This window comes from Phyllosticta capitalensis (genome assembly GCF_038381095.1).
Source record: "Phyllosticta capitalensis strain CBS 128856 chromosome Unknown BKA78scaffold_2, whole genome shotgun sequence".
NCBI lineage: Eukaryota > Fungi > Ascomycota > Dothideomycetes > Botryosphaeriales > Phyllostictaceae > Phyllosticta > Phyllosticta capitalensis.
The window spans coordinates 1,541,255-1,560,061 of NW_027117440.1; the positions used below are offsets into that span (position 1 = coordinate 1,541,255).

General features: G+C 54.1%; 8 protein-coding genes across 8 annotated transcripts; 6 read left to right on the forward strand and 2 right to left on the reverse strand.

Moving 5' to 3' along the window:
* Nucleotides 1-1,150: 1,150 nt before the first annotated feature.
* Nucleotides 1,151-2,053, reverse strand: BKA78DRAFT_76560 (uncharacterized protein). Its single transcript, XM_066893724.1, has one exon. The coding sequence runs from the start codon at nucleotides 1,781-1,783 to the stop codon at nucleotides 1,241-1,243; it is 543 nt and encodes a 180-aa protein (XP_066747754.1). The 5' UTR covers nucleotides 1,784-2,053; the 3' UTR covers nucleotides 1,151-1,240.
* A 271-nt stretch (nucleotides 2,054-2,324) lies between these two features.
* Nucleotides 2,325-5,227, forward strand: BKA78DRAFT_349854 (uncharacterized protein; the record flags this gene model as incomplete). Its single annotated transcript, XM_066890875.1, has 4 exons — nucleotides 2,325-2,685; nucleotides 2,737-3,207; nucleotides 3,290-3,360; nucleotides 3,674-5,227. The coding sequence occupies 4 exons, from the start codon at nucleotides 2,325-2,327 to the stop codon at nucleotides 5,225-5,227; spliced, it is 2,457 nt and encodes an 818-aa protein (XP_066747755.1).
* A 391-nt stretch (nucleotides 5,228-5,618) lies between these two features.
* BKA78DRAFT_364921 (uncharacterized protein) lies at nucleotides 5,619-6,946 on the forward strand (the record flags this gene model as incomplete). Its single annotated transcript, XM_066892532.1, has 3 exons — nucleotides 5,619-6,046; nucleotides 6,171-6,271; nucleotides 6,374-6,946. Exons 1-3 carry the CDS (start codon nucleotides 6,007-6,009, stop codon nucleotides 6,944-6,946), a joined length of 714 nt encoding a protein of 237 aa, XP_066747756.1. The 5' UTR covers nucleotides 5,619-6,006.
* Nucleotides 6,947-7,123: 177 nt separating this feature from the next.
* Nucleotides 7,124-8,602, reverse strand: BKA78DRAFT_76583 (putative ribonuclease P complex subunit Pop2). The gene is made up of 3 exons (XM_066893725.1): nucleotides 8,276-8,602; nucleotides 8,169-8,227; nucleotides 7,124-8,122 (listed from the first exon to the last, which is right to left on the reverse strand). Exons 1-3 carry the CDS (start codon nucleotides 8,349-8,351, stop codon nucleotides 7,301-7,303), a joined length of 957 nt encoding a protein of 318 aa, XP_066747757.1. The 5' UTR covers nucleotides 8,352-8,602; the 3' UTR covers nucleotides 7,124-7,300.
* A 118-nt stretch (nucleotides 8,603-8,720) lies between these two features.
* BKA78DRAFT_305767 (kinase-like domain-containing protein) lies at nucleotides 8,721-10,578 on the forward strand. Its single transcript, XM_066887726.1, has 6 exons — nucleotides 8,721-8,944; nucleotides 8,998-9,093; nucleotides 9,159-9,337; nucleotides 9,404-9,514; nucleotides 9,564-10,067; nucleotides 10,118-10,578. Exons 1-6 carry the CDS (start codon nucleotides 8,926-8,928, stop codon nucleotides 10,205-10,207), a joined length of 999 nt encoding a protein of 332 aa, XP_066747758.1. The 5' UTR covers nucleotides 8,721-8,925; the 3' UTR covers nucleotides 10,208-10,578.
* A 99-nt stretch (nucleotides 10,579-10,677) lies between these two features.
* On the forward strand, nucleotides 10,678-14,312 carry BKA78DRAFT_76625 (tRNA synthetases class I-domain-containing protein). Its single transcript, XM_066893726.1, has 5 exons — nucleotides 10,678-10,850; nucleotides 10,912-11,079; nucleotides 11,197-11,361; nucleotides 11,415-13,606; nucleotides 13,660-14,312. Exons 1-5 carry the CDS (start codon nucleotides 10,820-10,822, stop codon nucleotides 14,212-14,214), a joined length of 3,111 nt encoding a protein of 1,036 aa, XP_066747759.1. The 5' UTR covers nucleotides 10,678-10,819; the 3' UTR covers nucleotides 14,215-14,312.
* Nucleotides 14,313-16,807, forward strand: BKA78DRAFT_76626 (uncharacterized protein). Its single transcript, XM_066893727.1, has 3 exons — nucleotides 14,313-14,578; nucleotides 14,831-16,287; nucleotides 16,355-16,807. Exons 1-3 carry the CDS (start codon nucleotides 14,410-14,412, stop codon nucleotides 16,466-16,468), a joined length of 1,740 nt encoding a protein of 579 aa, XP_066747760.1. The 5' UTR covers nucleotides 14,313-14,409; the 3' UTR covers nucleotides 16,469-16,807.
* On the forward strand, nucleotides 16,677-18,506 carry BKA78DRAFT_76632 (uncharacterized protein). The gene is made up of 2 exons (XM_066893728.1): nucleotides 16,677-18,385; nucleotides 18,450-18,506. Exon 1 carries the CDS (start codon nucleotides 17,018-17,020, stop codon nucleotides 18,140-18,142), a length of 1,125 nt encoding a protein of 374 aa, XP_066747761.1. The 5' UTR covers nucleotides 16,677-17,017; the 3' UTR covers nucleotides 18,143-18,385; nucleotides 18,450-18,506.
* Nucleotides 18,507-18,807: the final 301 nt, after the last annotated feature.

Sequence of the window (18,807 nt, forward strand, 5' to 3'; positions counted from 1 at the left end):
GAGACTCTCGCGTACTACCACAGCCTCGCCATTTTCGGCGGGTGCAGAAGCCCCAAGCACGGTCCGGTCAGTCTGGCCTGCGCGTGCACATCCCCTCAGCAAGATGTGTTTAGGGTGGCCTCTTTCCCACAGGTCGAGCTCTTTGATTGTCGCACCTCGGTAGGCGTTGAACATGCGCTCGCGGGCAGTAAAGTGGAAGGTTGGGAAAGGGAACCAGTGGTCATCTCCTCGCTCAAGAGGGGTCGGCACGAATTCAAAGCGTGAGGCGTGGGTGCGCTCAAGAGATTGGGCCAAGCCCTTCCAGATGTCTCTCATGAGGGGCGGCTTTCGTGTAGACGGTGGCGCGTAAGTCGGGTCGACATTGTCTTTGAAGTGAACGGGCCATCCGTTGGTGATTTCCGATAGCTTCTCGAGCTCTGCGCAACTCACCACAATACTGAAACCGGTGTGCCACTTTCCCTTGACCTCGTCGAATTCTTTGGTCGGCTCCTCATAACGATGCGAGAAGACTTCTTGTACATGGAGCCAGTGTTGACGCTGATACGTGGGACCAAAGCTTTGCAGGTCCTTGGAGGACAGCCATTGAACTCTGATGTCGCGCTTGTTCATAGCGCGGAGGTAAGTCGCATACTGCGTCTTTGCGCGATCGATGCGCTGAAGCAGTTCGGCTTGTGTCGCTTGCCTTGCGTGCTGTTTTTGTTTGGTGAGGATCAAGGTAGTGACGAATTGCTCAAGTTCGTCGTCGGTGAGCGGGCGAGCAATGTAATCGGCCAAAGCACGCGAGGCGCGAGGGTGGTGGGCGGCAACGGCGGGGGACAAGAGTTCGAGCAGGTGCTGGCGCTTGATGCAATCCCTAAAAGTGGTGAGCCCGGGAGTATTCGACAGACGGGGCGAGGGCCTTTGTACATTTTGGCGGAGAGGTCAATGGGAAAGAGCTCAGTAGGTGTGCTGTTTAAGCTGTCGACATGGTAGAATGGCGGAGGTTCGATGTGCGGAAGAGCGTTTGTGGAGGGGAGAGAGAAAAGGTCATGGTGGAAAAAGCAGAGGGTTGAGGTCGTGGGGAGTGCCGGCGGAGCAGCCAGCGAGCGCGGCGCAGCGCGAGCGACGATGTAGCGATATATTAGAGGCAGCCCACCACCAGACTGGCAATGCCTCAGCGACGGATCCGTGGTACGGCTGCCGGCGGCGCGAGGAATGGAGAGGTGAAGGTTAAGTAGCCGGCAGCACCATTCTTTTGCAATCAATAAAGCGGCAGCAGCGACATGGTGGTCAGGAGCAGAGGGGTAGAGTCCACGTAGTTATTGAGAGCAACAAAGGCTTCTCGACTCTGTATGGCGCCGTATGTACGACATGTGTCGTCGACATGAGGGCAAGCGAGGGAGTACCGATTGCATGTGAGCGTCGAGGGTTTAGGTCGAGTTTGGCCTCGCCCTTTGGCATCGTCTGCGGTGGATTCCAGACTTTGCGAGCGGGGCCCGTTGGGCGACCGCTCATTCCTCTCCTTGAAAACGTGCCCTCTCCACCTTCCCCGGATTCCGCTAAGACGCGACGCTGAGCGTGTGCTCGGGGTCTCTGTCGTCTTCTCCAGTCTTCCGTAAATGGCAAGTCGCTTCCATCCCCGGCTGCATGCGACGACACTTTGCCACGCCAGCCTCCTCCCAACTAGAATAGCGTAGGAGAGACGTTTTTTTTTAAAAAAAATTTGAAACCATGTTATTTGAAACCATGGGACAGCGCAGACGAAAGTGCAAGTATTTGGTGTAGCAAAATCCAAGTCCATCATGATGCATGGACGTGGTGTTGCGTCCAGATACGGATTAGGGCGGTCAACACCATGTGCGCAGCCGACTCAGGCATCGATGGTGCCTCAGGCCAACATGGAGAAATTGTGATGGTGATGCGCGGTGCTCTGGTCCAGCTGACATTTGGAGTGGTGACTGCCTGTCAAGTGCGCGAGCTGCTGCCCGAGTCGCGTCGCGACTGTCTTCTCGGCCAACTCGTCCCACGCACTTCAGTTGTTTTTGGCACCTCTTCAACAACTCGACTCTTCCTCGTCCAATCCAACCAGATCTTGACTCTGCTCGACTGAAACTCGGCCCAGCTTCGACGGAATTGACTGATTCTTGACTCTTTCTCGCCTGAATCTCAGATCATCCTCTTCCCAACTGGTCCTCGTCGGGCACACACGACTGCTCCTCGTGCTGCCTCAATCACCTCTTTCAGGACTTGTCTCGACTTGATTGAAAACATCGCCGCCTCTCCCCACTCCACTTCGCCCTGTCAACAACCTCCGCACAACCTCCGCTCAAGCGAGCATCGCCATCATGCCGAGGCTCAAGGACATCAAATGCAGCATTGAGCTGCCACCCGAGAACGAGCCGCTCCCCGAGTACCACTCCGTCTACACTGACGGCCTCGTCGAGACTTATGTCGACATCCCTCAAGAGCCCAGAGCATTCAATATCCATGTCACCTCCGAAGGTTTCATCGCGCGCGGCCTCGCTGTCTTCGTCTTCATAGACGGCGTTTACCAATGCATGCGTTTCAGAGGTGACCTGGTAGAAGAGGACTATGGCTCTCAACCTCAAGATACAGAGGTGGATTTCCGATTCCGTCAGAAGGAAGAAAAGGTCAAGGACGACCGTTTCATCGCACGTGAATGGCGCTTTGACAAACTCAACGTCGGTGGGTATTTCAGACTTGCGTGACCACCGAATGCTTGCTAACACAAGATAGCTGCCACCGATGCAAAGGCTCATCGTACCGATGAGATAGGCACCATCGAGGTCGTCGTGCTGCGCTTGCGTGGCATGGAAGCCCCTGCGGAAGTACGCGCCATGTACAGCGGATACGATGGAGCAGATGATGACAGTGATGAGGAATCTGAAGACAACTTTGGTGCTGCCTTCGATGGCCCATCAGACTTCCGCGAGAACAAAAGACCTCCAAGGGACAAGGAGTCTCTTGTGGTTGCGCCAAGCAGCACGACTGGAACCTCCACTGCGACTCGCGACCTGGTACCCGGCGATGGTTACTACAACCTCTACCGACCTTATGGCAGACGCAATAGTGCCACACCATCCGAGCTCGCTGATCAGGCAGCTCGAAGGCGATTCAGACCAGGTGTGGATTATCGTGATGGCAAGGTTTTCTGGACGAGACCTAAGGATTTGTTCACCGTCCCCGCGGAGACGATGAATGGCTCGGGTAAGTCTTCATACATTCCGACGTTTTTGCAGGCTGGCCTTGCAAGTCCTACGTGTGAGATGACCATTCTGACCCATCTCAGATTCGCCCAGAGGGTCTTTAGTTTCGGAAGCGAACCGCCGTCCTGCGCAAGACCGTGAGAGAGGTCGCAATGTAAGTCATCCTGCTTCCACTTGTCCTTCGGTTTCTAAGTCTGGTTGGCACCGGTCAGTCGGGTGCTCACTCTGTTCGGGAGCGTCACGTAAACTTCCAGGATGGTTTCCCGCAGAATCCCTTTGCGTACGCTGCAGAGCCTTGGGCTTTGGGAAGAAGCCAGTCCCGTGGTCGCGAAAACCACCGACCCCTGTGGAGACGTGACGAACCTGACTCTGACCTTGCGAGCACTGTGACTTTCCGCGGCTGCGAAAGACCATCGTTTCTTGATTCCAAGCATAGGTATGATCCTCGTTATGCTAATGACCCGCAGCGCTCTCGCAGGGGTACCAAAGTTGGCGCGGCGGACGCGAAGGATTCCACCGAGCAGCCGGCAACCACTTGGGACAATAACGCAGATGTTGCCCAGCCTGGTCCATGGGACGGAAATGGAGACACCAAGTCCCAAAAGAGCAAGAGCTCCAAAAGTAGCCAAAAGAACGATGATGCCAACTTCAACAGTGCCGGGTGGGACAATCCCGTGGACACCGAAAATGCTCAGGGGGATACTGGAAACGCTGCCGATGACAACGCAAAGGACGATAACGCCAATGCCAACGAATGGGACAACAACAACGTCAATACCAGTGCATGGCCAGACAACAACGTCGACACCAGCGGCGACTGGAACAAGGACAACGGCAGCAAGAAAGACGAACAGGCCGCTGTTGAACCATCTGTAAAGGACAATGGTTCACACAAGACCAAGTCTCGCAGATCAAGCAAGGCGCCGAGCTCCATTTCTTACATGCACGTGCCCTCGATTCCTGAAGAGCCCGTCTTCAAGTCATACTGGAAGGACTGGCACAAGCGTCCGGCAGAACAGAAGAGCAGAATTCAGAAATATGTGGAAAATGCGCCTTCGGATTTCACCGTCGCCCCAACTGAGGTACCGGAGCAAGTCCCTGAGCGCGTAGCCAAGAAGCGTGGATTGGACCATCAGGTGTATGCTGGCAAGGCTACGCACTATCATCACCGTCTGGGCGTGCCGGTATACAAAGATACCATGGAGCATCCCTACGCCGTCTTCAGGTACAAATATCGATCCAGGGAGACGCTCGAAAAGATGCTTGGACCAAAGATTTTGGAGAAGGTCAAGAAGCAAGAGAAGCAGCAGAAGCTGATGAACATGAGCAAGGAGGAACTTGTCGAGCAGTTGATGAAGAAGACCAGCATTTCCGGAAAGAGCGGTTCGGCCAACCCGTCTGTCAAGGCTCCTGAAGCCGCAGAAGCCACACGCACCACGTCATGGGTCGAAGAACAGGCCAAAGTTCCCAGCGAGTCCAGGCCAAAGTCTAGATCATCGAAGGAGCCGGTCATCTGCGACAAGTGTGACACCAAGATGAAGAAGGACGACTCATGGTGGCACTGCGAGCCATGCGATCAGGACCTCTGCCGCGGATGCGTCAAGAAGGACGTCTGGTGCAAAGATGATGATCACCAGCTTGAGAGGTGGGCGATTTTATCCGACGGCGAACCGGGGGGAAAAAGCGAATGGATCCAGCCAAAGAAGAAGAGCAAGAATGGCGGTTCCCAGAACGGAAAGTCCTCTGGCAACGGCGGCGGCGGCTCGCAGAAGGCCAAGTCTGATAGCAAGAGCAACAGCGGTGGTGGCTCACAGAAGGCCAAGTCTACTAGCAAGCACGGCAGCTCCAAAGGAAGCAAGAATGGAGGTTCTCAGGCGGGCGACCAGTGGAAGAACGCTGGCTGGGACAACCAGGACGCATCAGGCGGACAAGAAGGCAACTGGAATAACGACGAAAAGAAGGACGACAAGAAGGAGACTTCAAGCAACTGCGCCGCATGGGATGCAGGTGGCCAGTGGTGAGGTCGATACCTCCTTGATTCCACTGCCGCGGCCTTTGCTCTTTCAACTGTTCTTTTCATTTGCGGCATGATACATCCAGAGGAGGCACATTTTCTCTTACTCGTCCAACAATTGACGGAGATTCAAGGGACGATTCGATGCGGATAACAAGGGGTCTGGATTGCGTGATAGAGATGGACCAAAAAGACGGTGATGGCGCGGTGAGCCCAAGGTTGAATAATGGTGTTGACAAGACGTCGTTCGGAAAACGGAGGCGGGACACGGGCTAGCGCCGGGAGTGATCAATAACGGCTACGGTAGTTAATGAAATGACATCACCTTATCTCTGGCCCTTGGACCCCTGCAATCGCCTTCTGCGTCGGACAAATGGCGATGGCTAAACAGAACGCGCCCACGAAGCCGACTTGCCCTTTGTAGCGTTCTTCTCTTTCATCGCGCGCCGGTCGATGGCTGGCGATTGAAGAGCTGTCACCTCACCTTACTCGTGAGCATCCGCCTACCATGTCATGGCCGTGGCTGCGCATTGGATGGACAACCCCGACCATGGCGCCTTACGTCACGCGCGCGCGGTGAGCTCTTTCAAGCTTCTTGTCCCGCCGCCGCGTTGGCTTGGTATTTGAACTGTACGATGTCCTGCGCCTGCTTACCTTACTTCGTTCGCTTGTACTCGTGAATCCTGCGACTACGTTTCCAGCTCGAGCTTCTAGTATTCAAGCAAGACCTCCGCAATCGACCAATCTAGAGCAAACAAACAGACAATAGCTTTGTCGCGACAGACCATGTCTTCCAACGACCCGATCGTGTCGACTGGCCGCGGAGGTACGTTCTTTCTGCCCCTCTTCCCCTCCATCACGACGACCCAAAGCTCTCTCCTCTCCTCTCCGCCATCCCTACAACCAAGATATCACCATGTCAGCAATGCGCTGACAAGAAGCTACCGCAGGCGCCGGCAACATCGGCCACGACCCGAACGTGTACACCGATGGCGCCATTGTGCGCGAGGGCATCCAGGGCGAGTCGAGCGAGCCCGAGTACTCGACTGGGGTACGTTCCTGCCGCTTCTTTTGATTTCTTTGCACTTTGGCCCCGCTCCGTTCCATGGGATTCTTTTTGTACGGCGATCGCTTAATCTGCTCGCTCTTTGAGCTCGTTGTGGGAGAGATGTCGACCCCGAGACTTGGTGAAAGGAATTGGGGAACATACAAGTCGCCAAACGACCAAGTCCGAGAGGACGACTACAAGGAGCATTCAAGCACCCCGCCTCCGAGTCAGCCTCTGGAGCAGCATCTTCTTAAACCTCGCAAGACCACGACTAACAAACACCCGCAGCGCGGCGGCGCCGGCAACATCTCGACCCCTCGCCACGGGACTCCCGATCCCACCTCTCACTCGCATGCACCGCACGCGCCTCACCTCACCTCCGCCCACGCGCCCTCAAGCGGCCGCAGCAGCACAGACGTGATCCCGGAGCCCGCGCTGCGCAACCCGGGTCCGGAGTACGCGAACTTCCACACGGGGCGCGGCGGCGAAGGAAACGTGCACCGCGCCGAGTTTGGCGGGCACAGCGGACCGCAGAAGGAGCATAAGCACCATGAGGGGGAGGGGGAGGGGAAGAAGGCCGGGTTGGGGGAGAAGGTCAAGCATTTGTTGCATATGGATGGTCACGGTAAGGAGAAGAAGGAGAAGGAGGCGAGTCGCGAGGGTACGCCGGGTGCTTAGGGCATGTTGAGTGTGGGGTGATGGGAGGGTTGAGAGAAGATGATACCACGGATTTGACTGCGAGGGCTGTTTGGAAATGATTACTTGATTTTGGATATGGAAAGATCGGCTTCATGGTGATTGAGTATTCATCGCCTACAATGCTGCCTTTGCTGCTTGGAGTCCCTTCGACAAGCATTCGACAGCGACCTGTGCGAAGCATCTCCCTCAGCACGATCACTCAGCACGATCTCGAACAAAGGCCGGGTGTCTCCGTGCTCCGCCGACGCGTGTAGGTATTGACTCCAATCTCGGGTTCTGTGGATAGCAATGCCTGTAAGGCATGATGGTCGACTTCCAAGCGTCTGAGTCTCTTCAGGACACATCCATGGGCTCTGCTCCGGTAGAATCCTTAGCCTTGCCTGCTTCTGGGTTAGCCTTCGCCTGCCCTTCCAAGCGTGCCTTCAACTTTTGTCGTTTCAGTTCCCGTTTCGATGGCGCCTTGTTCTGTTCCGACGAAGCATCTCCATCCTCGGCCTTGCGCTTCTGGTTTTCTTGCTTCTGCTTTCCCTTTGCTTGTCCCTTCTTTTCCTGTGGTTCCTTCTTTGCAGGTATCTCGCCTCCATACACCACATCAACGACGCCCCGGTAGCTTGTGCGCTTCATTTGCGCGCTGACCGTCACAGCACGCGCCTCTTTTACCAAGGCCTCGTGTCCCCGTTCTTGACCCAGTCCCCACACCGCAGCCAGGTTGATCACGTCCCATGGTCCGCGGCATCCCATGGCCGACTTGGCCTCACTGCTCACTATCAGTCCGCGCCCCCGAGACGCGCGAATCAGTTGCGTCGCGTTGGTGATGAGGTTTCTCCGCGCGGAACTGTCTCGCGCCAGAACGCCCGGCGCGTAGCAAATCTCGAATTTGATGCCGCGCTCGATGGCCTGGGAGAGCATTTTGAATTTGAAGAAGAACGGTAGCCGTTGCGTCATGTCGATGGAGATGATGTCGCAGTCGAGGGTCTGGCAGGCTTGTTGCAGCGTCTTCTCGTCATTTGGTCGCACGGCAACGATGTCGTACGTGGATGCGAGATTATTTATGCGGTGGTTGTGGGCTGGGTCGTTGAGGACGAGGGTGCAGCGGCGGAGGATGCGCATCTTGGGCGGCGTTTGGAAAGGTAGTGGATTGGGTATCGGACATGTCTGCGCAAGGTCAGAACTGGCTCTAAGAAATTTGAGAGCCTCATACCAGGTCGTTGGGCAATTTTCCGGAAAGCGTATGGGTCAGCGCGACCACATTGTATCCCACTGCGAGACGTCAGAAGCGTCAACGCAGGAAGGGCGAGCGCGGCTCACATTCGTCGAGAAAGGCCAGAGTCCGCTGGAGCTCGACGTCCTTTGCGGACCAGGGCACATTGAGATCGTGAAACATTGGGGCTGGCTTTTGTGGTGGATGGTGGGGGAGGCGTTGAAAAAGTCCAGAAAAGTCCAGGTCCAGAAATGTGGTAGCGCGTGGGAGAGAACCTTGGGATGGCTCCCGGATGAACCGCGCGATTTGACGGGATAGGGTATAAGGGACGAGCTGGAGTGCGGACACGAAAAGTGACAGTTCCACGCGTCGTCGTGAAGGAGGTGAATGGTATGGTTGTCCAAGACAAAGTGTCGCAGTCGCAGTCGAGGTCAGTCAAACAGTTCCCGCAGAGGCAGAAGGCGGCCTGAGGCTCAAAAAAGGCGACAGGGATGCCGTCGATCGTCGCGGCCACTCTGGAAACCGCCCCGCCGACGAAACCACCACCCGCGCAGCTGGCAACCCGACCCAGCCTGCACACAAACCCCAGCCTCGCTTCATCACAACCTTTGCGCACCGCTGGTTGCACCCCACACTCTTTGGAGCCCTCCTTGCGGTCCTGATCGCTGTCGTGCTCGTCGCCTCCCGGAATCCTCTCCAAAACACCGCCGAAGTGTCGGACATACGGGTGGAAAACCTGCAGTCACGAGCGCCAAGTATGGCGCGTGTCTACGCAGGTCTGTCTTATTCGTACCCTATTGCGCTGGCCGAGACACTGATGGAGACGCAGATGTGAACGCGAACATGCCGCGGTCCTACTGGGACTATGACTCTGTCAACATCTCATGGGGCGTCTTGGAGAACTACGAGGTCGTCCGCAAGATCGGTGAGCCTGCTCGAATCGACCGACACACTGCTCAAGATGCGCATGCTAATGGTTTACGCTTGCAGGCCGTGGAAAATATTCCGAGGTCTTCGAAGGCATCAACGTCGTCAACTACCAGCAATGCGTAATCAAGGTCCTCAAGCCCGTTAAGAAGAAGAAGATAAAGCGCGAGATCAAGATTCTGCAAAATCTGAGCGGGGGACCTAATATCGTGGCTCTTCTTGATGTGGTCAGGGACAACCAGGTAAGGCAAACCCGCGCCTCTTATTGCGCTTTTCTATCCAAGAGAACTGTGGCTGACGGTTGATAGAGCAAGACACCATCTCTCATTTTTGAATACGTCAACAACACCGACTTCAGAAGCCTATACCCCAAGTTCCAGGATTACGACGTCCGATTCTATATTTTTGAGCTTTTGAAGGTATGCGCCTGTGGACATTGCGCCAAGACATGAGCGCTAACATGGCTAGGCGCTTGATTTTTGTCACAGCAAGGGTATTATGCACCGCGATGTCAAACCCCACAACGTAATGATCGACCACGAGAAGCGCAAGCTGAGGCTCATTGATTGGGGCCTTGCTGAGCTCTACCACGCTGGCACAGAGTATAATGTGCGCGTTGCGTCTCGCTACTTCAAGGGCCCCGAACTGCTCGTCGACTTCCAGGAGTACGACTACTCGCTCGACATGTGGTCTCTTGGCGCCATGTTTGCCTCCATGATCTTCCGCAAGGAACCCTTCTTCCACGGAAACAGCAATGCGGATCAGCTGGTCAAGATTGCAAAGGTTCTCGGCACTGAGGACCTTTTCGACTACCTTGACAAGTACGACATTGAGCTCGATGCTCAGTATGACGACATTCTCGGCCGCTTCCCCAAGAAGAGCTGGCACAGCTTCATCAACGCAGAGAACCAGAGGTTCGTCAGCAACGATGCTATTGATTTCCTGGACAAGCTTCTGCGTTATGACCATCAGGTACGTTGGTTTTGCAATCGAAAGCCTTGGATTTATTTAACGATTTGCAGGAGCGTTTGACAGCCAAGGAGGCCATGGCCCATCCCTACTTCAACCCTGTTCGCCAGGACTGCCTTCGCAACAACACAAACTCTGCATGATGGTTTGATTTGCGTGGCCTTGCATTATGAATCGAGCGGAATTTTCGGGATCAGCAAATCCATCTCACCGCGCCCTTGGCGGTCCAGGAACAGAAAAGCAAATGCCGAGTCGACAGGAGAATGAAGAGTCCTCAGCCTTCTGTTGGCGGGGAGCTTTACGCAATAACTGAAGTCATGACCAAGAAAAAAGGCGGACCAGGCAAGAAAGACGTCCAAGGAAGCCAAAGATGAATTGGATGGAGATGGGAGGAGGCGACGGGGTTGGGTTTCTTAGCGTTAATTGTGGATACCATCAAATTCATGTCTTCTGACTCCAATTTTGATATCGATGTGATGTTCAGATGTGTTTTCCAAGCTCCACGCGAGTAGCGCGAAACAAACAGCGAGTGGGTTGTGGTAGTGGTCAAAGCTTACATAAGACCCGGACCCGCCAAGATCCCGCGCTGCTGTCCCGCCTCCAGAAAGTTGGAGTCACATTTCAATTGTTCTTTTCTTTGCCTCCAATTCCACAGCCCAGCGGGCATATCATTCAAAACGCTATCCAGAGCGCTCCTCCGACGCTCGCCCTTGCTTGTCACCTCTCGCCTGTTGCAAATTCGCGCTTCGTCCAAAATGGCGCACAACCACGCTTCTCACAATCCCAGTATGCACTTCCGCTATAATTGTTCTCGTGCCGCTAGGCTAATTTTCAAATTTTGACGTAGCCGGAGAATCAACTGGCCCTGCCTCTGGCCCCCCGCCTCCCGTCTCCAGCGAGACTGCGGCCGCTGCCGTCGAGTCATCCAAGCAGGACCCCACCGGCCAACAAGCTCCAGGCAAGGATGGCGAAGTAAAGGCGGAGGGCGCTGCTAAGCCCAAGACCCCGAAAGAGCGTATGGACATCCGATAAGACATGATTGGCGTGCGGACTCGCGCTAGGAAGAACCTTCGCCCAGTCGCGCCGTCAGGTCAAGTCTGAGTACGTTCGGAAAGCTGATTCTGCGATGCAGTCGAGAAGGAGCGTCAGAAGGCTGAAAAGGCAAAGAAGTTTGCTGAAAAGCAGGCGAAGAAGGCTGCTCTCGCCGAGAACACCACCAAAAACGCGAGCAAGAAGAAGGCGGCCAAGCAAGAGCTGGCACCGTACGTTGAGGAAACGCCCAAGGGCCAGAAGAAGAGTTTGGCAATCCTAGGATCCTTCCATGGCAGGAGTTACTAACTGGTGAAATAGTCCTCAAGTCGCTTGACGATGACTACCACAAGGCATACATTCCTTCCGTCGTCGAGTCTGCATGGTACGACTGGTGGGAGAAGGAGGGCTACTTTCAGCCAGAGTTTGGCCCCGACGGCAACGTCAAGCCCGCCGGCTACTTTGTCATTTCTGAGCCTCCGCCAAACGTCACTGGTGCTCTCCACGTCGGCCACGCCCTCGCTACTTCGCTGCAAGATACGATGATAAGATGGAACCGCATGAGGGGCAAGACTGTGCTTTACGTTCCCGGATGCGACCACGCCGGTATTTCGACCCAGAGCGTTGTCGAGAAGATGCTGTGGAGAAGAGAACAGAAGACGAGGCACGACCTCGGCCGCCAGGCCATGGTCCAGAGGATCTGGGACTGGAAGGGAGAATACCACCAGCGCATCAACAATGTGCTCAAGAGAATGGGTGGCTCCTTTGACTGGTCCAGGGAGGCCTTTACCATGGATGAGAACCTTTCCCAGGCCGTCACGGAGACTTTCGTCAAGCTGCACGAGGAGGGTCTGATCTACAGGTCGAACCGTCTTGTCAACTGGTGCACAACTTTGAGAACGGCACTGTCCAACCTCGAGGTCGACAACAAGGACATTGAGGGCCGCACTCTTCTGGACGTTCCTGGATATGACAAGAAGGTCGAGTTCGGTGTCATTACGCACTTCAAGTACCCCATCGAGGGCACTGAAGAGACCATTGAAGTTGCTACCACGCGTCCCGAGACCATGCTTGGTGACTCTGGTATCGCCGTCCACCCCGACGACAAGCGCTACAAGCACCTCGTTGGCAAGAAGGCCAAGCACCCCTTTGTCGACCGCCTGCTCCCTATTGTCGCGGATACCTACGTCGACCCCGAATTCGGTACCGGTGCCGTCAAGATTACCCCCGCTCACGACCCGAACGATTTCAGCCTTGGCCAGCGCCACGACCTCGACTTTATCAACGTTCTCACCGACGATGGCCTGCTCAACCAGAACGGTGGCATGTTTGCCGGCCAGAAGCGTTTCGACGTGCGTTACTCTGTCGTTGAGGAGCTTACGAAGCTCGGTCTGTACGTCAAGAAGGAGAACAACCCCATGAGGATTCCTCTTTGCCAGAGGACCAAGGATGTCATTGAGCCCGTCGTCAAGCCTCAGTGGTGGATGCGCATGAAGAGCCTGGCCGAACCGGCCATCAAGGCTGTTCGTGACGGCGATATCAAGATTCGACCTGCAACTGCCGAGGCCGATTACTTTAGGTGGCTTGAGAACATTCAAGACTGGTGCTTGTCCAGACAGCTTTGGTGGGGTCACCAGGCTCCTGCCTACTTCATCCAGATTGAGGGCGAGAACAACAGCGACGCGGATGACCAGTACTGGGTTGTTGGTCGTGACGAGGCCGAGGCAAAGGAGAAGGCGGCCAAGAAGTTCCCTGGCAAGAGCTTTACTCTTCGCCGTGACGATGATGTGCTTGACACCTGGTTCTCTTCTGGCCTGTGGCCTTTCTCGACCCTTGGCTGGCCGAAGGAGACCCCCGACATGGCGAAGCTGTACCCGACTAGCATCCTCGAGACCGGTTGGGATATTCTCTTCTTCTGGGTTGCTCGTATGATTATGCTTGGTCTCAAGCTTACCGGCCAGGTGCCCTTCCGGGAGGTCTACTGCCACTCTCTAATCCGTGACTCTGAAGGTCGCAAGATGTCCAAGTCTCTCGGCAACGTCGTTGACCCCATCGACATTATGGAGGGTATTCGCCTCGACCAGCTCCACGCCAAGCTTTTGGAGGGTAACCTCGACCCCAAGGAGCTCAAGGTCGCCACCAAGTACCAGCAGACTGCCTTCCCGCAGGGTATCCCCGACTGCGGTGCTGACGCGCTGCGTTTCTCCCTTGTCCAGTACACGACTGGCGGTGGTGACATCAACTTTGACGTGAAGGTCATGCACGCTTACCGCCGCTTCTGCAACAAGGTCTACCAGGCTACCAAGTTCGTGCTTGGTGGCATTGATGCCGACTTTGTTCCTCGCGAGACCGCTGACAAGACCGGCAAGGAGTCTCTGGCCGAGCGCTGGATTCTGCACAAGCTTAGCATCGCGTCAAGGGAAGTCAACAAGGCCCTCGAGGACCGCGAGTTTGCCAAGAGCACGCAGATTGCCTGGCACTACTTCCACGATGACCTTTGCGACGTCTTCATTGTAAGTCTCATGTAATGATCCGATTGTTGATGGTTACTAACAACGTTAAACAGGAGGCTTCCAAGCCCCTCATCTATGGCGAAAACGCGGAGGCGCGCCGCTCTGCCGTTGACACCCTTTACACTGCTCTCGAGGGCGGTCTGACCATGCTGCACCCTTACATGCCTTTCTTGACCGAGGAGCTTTGGCAACGTCTTGCTCGCCGCCCCGGTGACAAGACTCCCTCCATTATGCGCGCCGCTTACCCTGAGTACCGCCCCGACTTCGAAGACGCCGCCGGCGTGGCGAGCTACGAGATCATCCTCGACGCCGCCGCCGGCGCGCGCTCTCTTATTGCGAAGCACAACGTCAAGGGCGCCAAGAGCAAGGTCAAGCTCGCGAAGGAGGACCCCGCTGCCACGGCTTCGCTCGAGGACATCAAGACGCTGTCCATCAAGGGCTTGAGCGAGGTCGAGCTCTGGAGCAGCGAGGAGGGCCCGCAGGGCAACTGGGACAGCCTTACGACCGAGGCTGGCGCCAAGGTGTGGTTGGAGGTTCCTGAGAGGCCGGCCACCAAGGCCAAGGAAGTTGCGGACTTGGAGAAGAAGATGGAGAAGACTAAGGTCTAAAAGGTGGATTCTCTCGCCAGTTCTAGTTGGAATAAAAAAGAAGAGGTAGCATCAAAAGATGAAAGCGCATTTCATGCAAAGATAAGCTGAGTCCTACCACGAAGAAATGCGGGTCTATTTGGTTCCGATTGGTCGATGTGGATAGCTCGCGAAGGCAACAGCCCTAATCGGGTTAGTGCCGCACGCTGAGCATATATGTTTTCTGGACGCGCTTCACCCCTTCTCTTGAACTTCACCTCATTTCTCGCAACAGCCTCGAGTCATCGACCCGTCCCTAATCGCTGGCTATTGCGTCACCTTCACTACATAACCCATTGCATGATCCTTCGCCCAGAATCTGTCATCGGCAAGCTTCAAAAAGCAGGTTCGTATTTATCGAATCCCCGACTCTTTCTGCGTCACAATGGGCTGCCAAAGAGATCTCAACTCTCAAGTGAAGCAGAGATGCATGCTCCCTGCATGTGTGCATTTCGACTTGGTGCAAGGTGATTTATCAAACTTCTCAAATCACCAAGTCGGAATGCATGTGTACTAGGAGTGTTCAAGCACTCGTGGCCTACTTTGGAGTTGGAATTTCTTTTGCGACTCAGCCATTACTGACATTCATAAATTTCAGCAGTCGTCATGGAACCGGGAGAAGGAGGAGCTGATGCTCCTGTTCCATCATATTCTTGCGAAGTCGCCAAACAAAGGACCAGGCCAGCAGCTTCGCCCCTTATGGACATTCCCATGGAGCTCAAACTCAGAATCGCGTCTTACCTGGACATTGGCGACCTCGGATGCCTGCGCGCAACATGCAAACACCTGGATCGAAGCCTTTACGACCACTTCGTCGATCGTTTCGCCGAAATCCCCCGCTTTAGCGAATGGTTGAGCCATCCGCATGGACGACTTCGCATGATTTGGACCGAAGATGGACTTGGTTGGGCTGTTTTCGTGCTACAGAACAAATCCATCGCTGCACACGTCAGGGAATTGTTGATTATCAATACAGGATTTTTCAACTACCCTTCCTCTGGACAATATTTGGACAATAAGGACCTAATGCAGCGACCGGAAAAGGCTGCATTTTCGGTGCAGCGTGAGCATCTGGGAAAGATGGAGCCCCGCCACCGTGAATTACTGGAAACCATTTGGAAAGCCACCAACGCCCGTTTCGTAGGCTTGAAAACGAATTACGAGTTGCCCGACTGGTTGTTGACCATGCACACGGAGCCAAAACATCGCCTACATGTTCCATCTGGCTATGTCAGCAGCCACGATCAGTATGAATCTGGATGGGTCCACGAAGAATCGAATTCAGAGCAAGCAAAGCTCGTATCAGCACGCATCATGCAAGCCTCAAGCGTGTTGTTGAGCGTAATTGAAAAGGACATCAAGAGTGTTGACACCCTGCGCATTTCTGGAGGTGAATCAGTCATGAAAACATCTGTCTGCCAGGAGTTATCTGTGGAAGCGTTGGAACATGCCCTTGCTAAATTTTCGTCGAACCTCGGTTCGTCCTTGGCATGTTTGCGCGTCCTTGCTCTCTCGCTGGATTCTGTCGACTTCACGTTCTCATACAAAAGCCTACGGTCTGCCGATAGGCCTTGCTCGAACATATCGTATTTCTTTGGCAACTTGGCTCAACTCGAAGAGCTTGAATTTGGGTCGTCGCTTTACAACACAATTCCACCTACAGTGGTGGATTCTGCGCTTTCAGCGCTTCCCTCTAAACGTCTGGCTAGAATTCACCTTAACAGTGTCATCATCCGCAAGGAAACAGTTTCAAGATTGCTCAGATATTTTTCAAACAGCCTCAAGCGTCTAAATCTGTACAACATATCGCTGCTCGATGGAACATGGGAACCACTCCTCAAAAAGATATCTCAGGAGACAACAATGATCCTCGGATCCTACCGCCTTACCGAATTATGCACAAACGGGATTTACATGGCGTTCTTCATGGACGACAGCGGTTTCGATATTCTCAAGCCAGGCTGGCCGATGAGATCGAGCGTTCGCGTCTCCAAATCATTCAGGTTCGAGTGGGGTGCTGATGGGGACCCTGACTGCAAATCCAAGTGGGCCAGAGTAAGTCAATGTGTTCTCAGGATCACAAATGTGCCAGTCTACAATTGAAGCTAATTCCAAACCTCAGAACCTAGAGCAAATGATCGTAAGCCGGGCGGCGATACTTTGGGCTGGTGTTCACTTCGCCGCTCAACACGACCGGATCCTCAGCGATACTCGAGAGATAAGGACCTGGGATTGAGCAACATCAAGGGCGATTGAAGTTCCAATGAGCCGAATGAGGGTTTCAGGGAGTCTTGAAAGCTCGGTATTATGAATGGACCAGACCGGAGGAATTGGGGCAGTCTTTTGACGATGGCCAGGATTTGAATGGCAGAAAAATACGGTCTAGTGACACTGTTGTCTTTTTCGGCTTCTACTGCATCTTTTCAAGTCAGTGCGGGGTTCGTGATTGGAGCACTGCTCTGCTCAAGTGTCTGCCTTGGGTGATTCCATCGCTGGGTAGGTGCGGACAAACAATCAACCCGAATAGGGTAAGTGCGACGAGATCGAGCACCTCCACGCACCTCGTCCGCGCGCTCGTCTTCACCTGCTTCTTGACAGCGCCTCGCCAGCAACCTCGAATCCAGCCTGCTCTGATCAAGCTCAACACCTCCCATCTCAATCCTCCTCGCCGTCGAAACATCGCCGCCCCCGTTCTCCGCCTCAGCCATTTCGAAGCAGCTCGCTGCACCCTCATCATATCTGAGCGTCGTTCACGTCAAGCCCCCCGTCTTCTGCTACTCTCAACATGGACTTGGATCCGACCGAACCTCTGCCTTCTGCCGGTGAAGCGACCTCGGTTGGATTACGTCGAACTGCGACGGACGCCTCTCCGGATCTCTTGGGCATTCCACTGGAGCTTCAGCTCGAAATTGCATCCTATCTGGAGAGTTCCAGCATCGGCAGACTTCGTGCCACATGCAGACAGCTTGACTATAACTTCTACGACCTCTTCATCAAGCACTTTCTCCACAGTCGCCAATACGACTTGTGGAGGACTTCAGAAAGCCCCTGTCTCGAAATATACTGGACCGAGAATGGACTTCACTGGGCTAATTTCCTGTTGAGCATCAAAAATCTGTCAAAGGACGTCAGAGAGCTGGTGTTCAAAGTCGGGTTCGACGTTTCCTTCAGGGAAATTGGTAGAAGCACAACCAGAACCCAATTTCGTTACCCAGGAGAAGATACCCAGCGAGAGATGAATATTGTCGACAAAAGAAAGGAGATGATAGAGAGAAAATGGCGCGTTGCCGAGCTTCTGGAATCGATCTGGATGAGCACTCCGAGAGTGAAGAGTGTTCGAATAATATGCGAGTGCGACTTCCCGGAAACCCATAGATTCGAAACCCATGAATCCACAGGATTACGCTTTGCCCAGGCATTGACGTTGTTGACGGACCAAATTACAACAATCGACAAAGGTATCGAGGCGTTGGATATCAAATCACCGCCTGGAATAGTCATCGACAGCAAGTGGGACACGATAGATTACGACCCCACCCGAGTATTCTCCAATCTCGACAAAGTGTCAGAAAAGCTGCTCAAAGTTACCTTCTTTGCAAAGACCATTGATAGTAACTACTGGGAAAATGCTGTCAAAGGACCGGACAGATTTTCTCCATGCCTCTCAAGCTATTTCGGCGCAATGACTCATGTCGAGGAACTTACGCTTCAAGCAACCACTGAAGACGATGCGATGACCCCCAAATTCGTTCACTCTATCCTGTCAACGTTCTCTTCGACATCACTTCGCTCATTGCGCCTTGAAAGTCTCATTATCCGTCAATCAACCCTCGCAAAATTTCTTAGTGTCCGTGGCCAGAGACTCCAGGAATTATATTTGGACAAAATCTTCCTTGTCCATGGAGGTTAGAGACCCATACTTGAAGTTCTGCGTCAGAACGTGGATTTGGAAGCCGTGGTGGAGTCCATTTTCGAGGCAACGATGAATGGAAATTTCGCGATTATGTTCACGAACTGGGTTGATTATGCTGGCGTGCAGCAGTCCATCCCTAAATCGGTGATATACCTTCCACAGGACCGCAGCTTCCGAGCCCATAGACTCGAATTTGGTCCTTACTGCCAAGGAATTGGTAGGGCTGCTGAGGAAGCGTGGGTAAGCCTTACTGCCTTTTGCTGGGACTTGGTGAATTTGTGCAGTGCGCTGACTGAGCTTTCAGGCACATTCAGACCATGGTCCCGAGATGGGACCGACAGCGTTTCTTTGGGTTGGAGCTTACCTTGGAAGATGGAATGACATCTTTCTCGAGTACACGAGGGATATCAGAAACTGGGACGAGGACGCGAATACCATGTGACATGGATCAAAAGGCTGGCCGTGAATGCTGGAAGACTCTGAGTGGTGGAGTAAGTCGGAGCTCAGGATGTTAGGAACTTGAAGGACATAAAGGAGGAATCTGGAAGTGTCTAGCGATTGACAGCTTCGCACCAATGGGATGACCGACGAACAAGGTGGAAGGCCCTCGCGAAGAGCATTCTACTCGGCAAACACAGGCAACTTACAACTTAGTACCTGAT

Coding starts and splice junctions, on each gene's coding strand:
- BKA78DRAFT_76560 (XM_066893724.1), bottom strand. CDS start 1,783: ATGATGGACTTGGATTTTGCTACACCAAATACTTGCACTTTCGTCTGC.
- BKA78DRAFT_76583 (XM_066893725.1), bottom strand. CDS start 8,351: ATGTTTCACGATCTCAATGTGCCCTGGTCCGCAAAGGACGTCGAGCTC. Junction 8,228..8,275: donor TCTGGCCTTTCTCGACGAAT/GTGAGCCGCGCT, acceptor GACGTCTCGCAG/TGGGATACAATGTGGTCGCG. Junction 8,123..8,168: donor GAAAATTGCCCAACGACCTG/GTATGAGGCTCT, acceptor GACCTTGCGCAG/ACATGTCCGATACCCAATCC.
- BKA78DRAFT_305767 (XM_066887726.1), top strand. Junction 9,338..9,403: donor ATGTGGTCAGGGACAACCAG/GTAAGGCAAACC, acceptor GACGGTTGATAG/AGCAAGACACCATCTCTCAT. Junction 10,068..10,117: donor TTCTGCGTTATGACCATCAG/GTACGTTGGTTT, acceptor AACGATTTGCAG/GAGCGTTTGACAGCCAAGGA.
- BKA78DRAFT_76625 (XM_066893726.1), top strand. CDS start 10,820: ATGGCGCACAACCACGCTTCTCACAATCCCA. Junction 11,080..11,196: donor GCCCAAGACCCCGAAAGAGC/GTATGGACATCC, acceptor TCTGCGATGCAG/TCGAGAAGGAGCGTCAGAAG. Junction 13,607..13,659: donor ACCTTTGCGACGTCTTCATT/GTAAGTCTCATG, acceptor AACGTTAAACAG/GAGGCTTCCAAGCCCCTCAT.
- BKA78DRAFT_76626 (XM_066893727.1), top strand. CDS start 14,410: ATGTTTTCTGGACGCGCTTCACCCCTTCTCTTGAACTTCACCTCATTT. Junction 14,579..14,830: donor CGGCAAGCTTCAAAAAGCAG/GTTCGTATTTAT, acceptor CATAAATTTCAG/CAGTCGTCATGGAACCGGGA. Junction 16,288..16,354: donor GCAAATCCAAGTGGGCCAGA/GTAAGTCAATGT, acceptor TCCAAACCTCAG/AACCTAGAGCAAATGATCGT.
- BKA78DRAFT_76632 (XM_066893728.1), top strand. CDS start 17,018: ATGGACTTGGATCCGACCGAACCTCTGCCTTCTGCCGGTGAAGCGACC.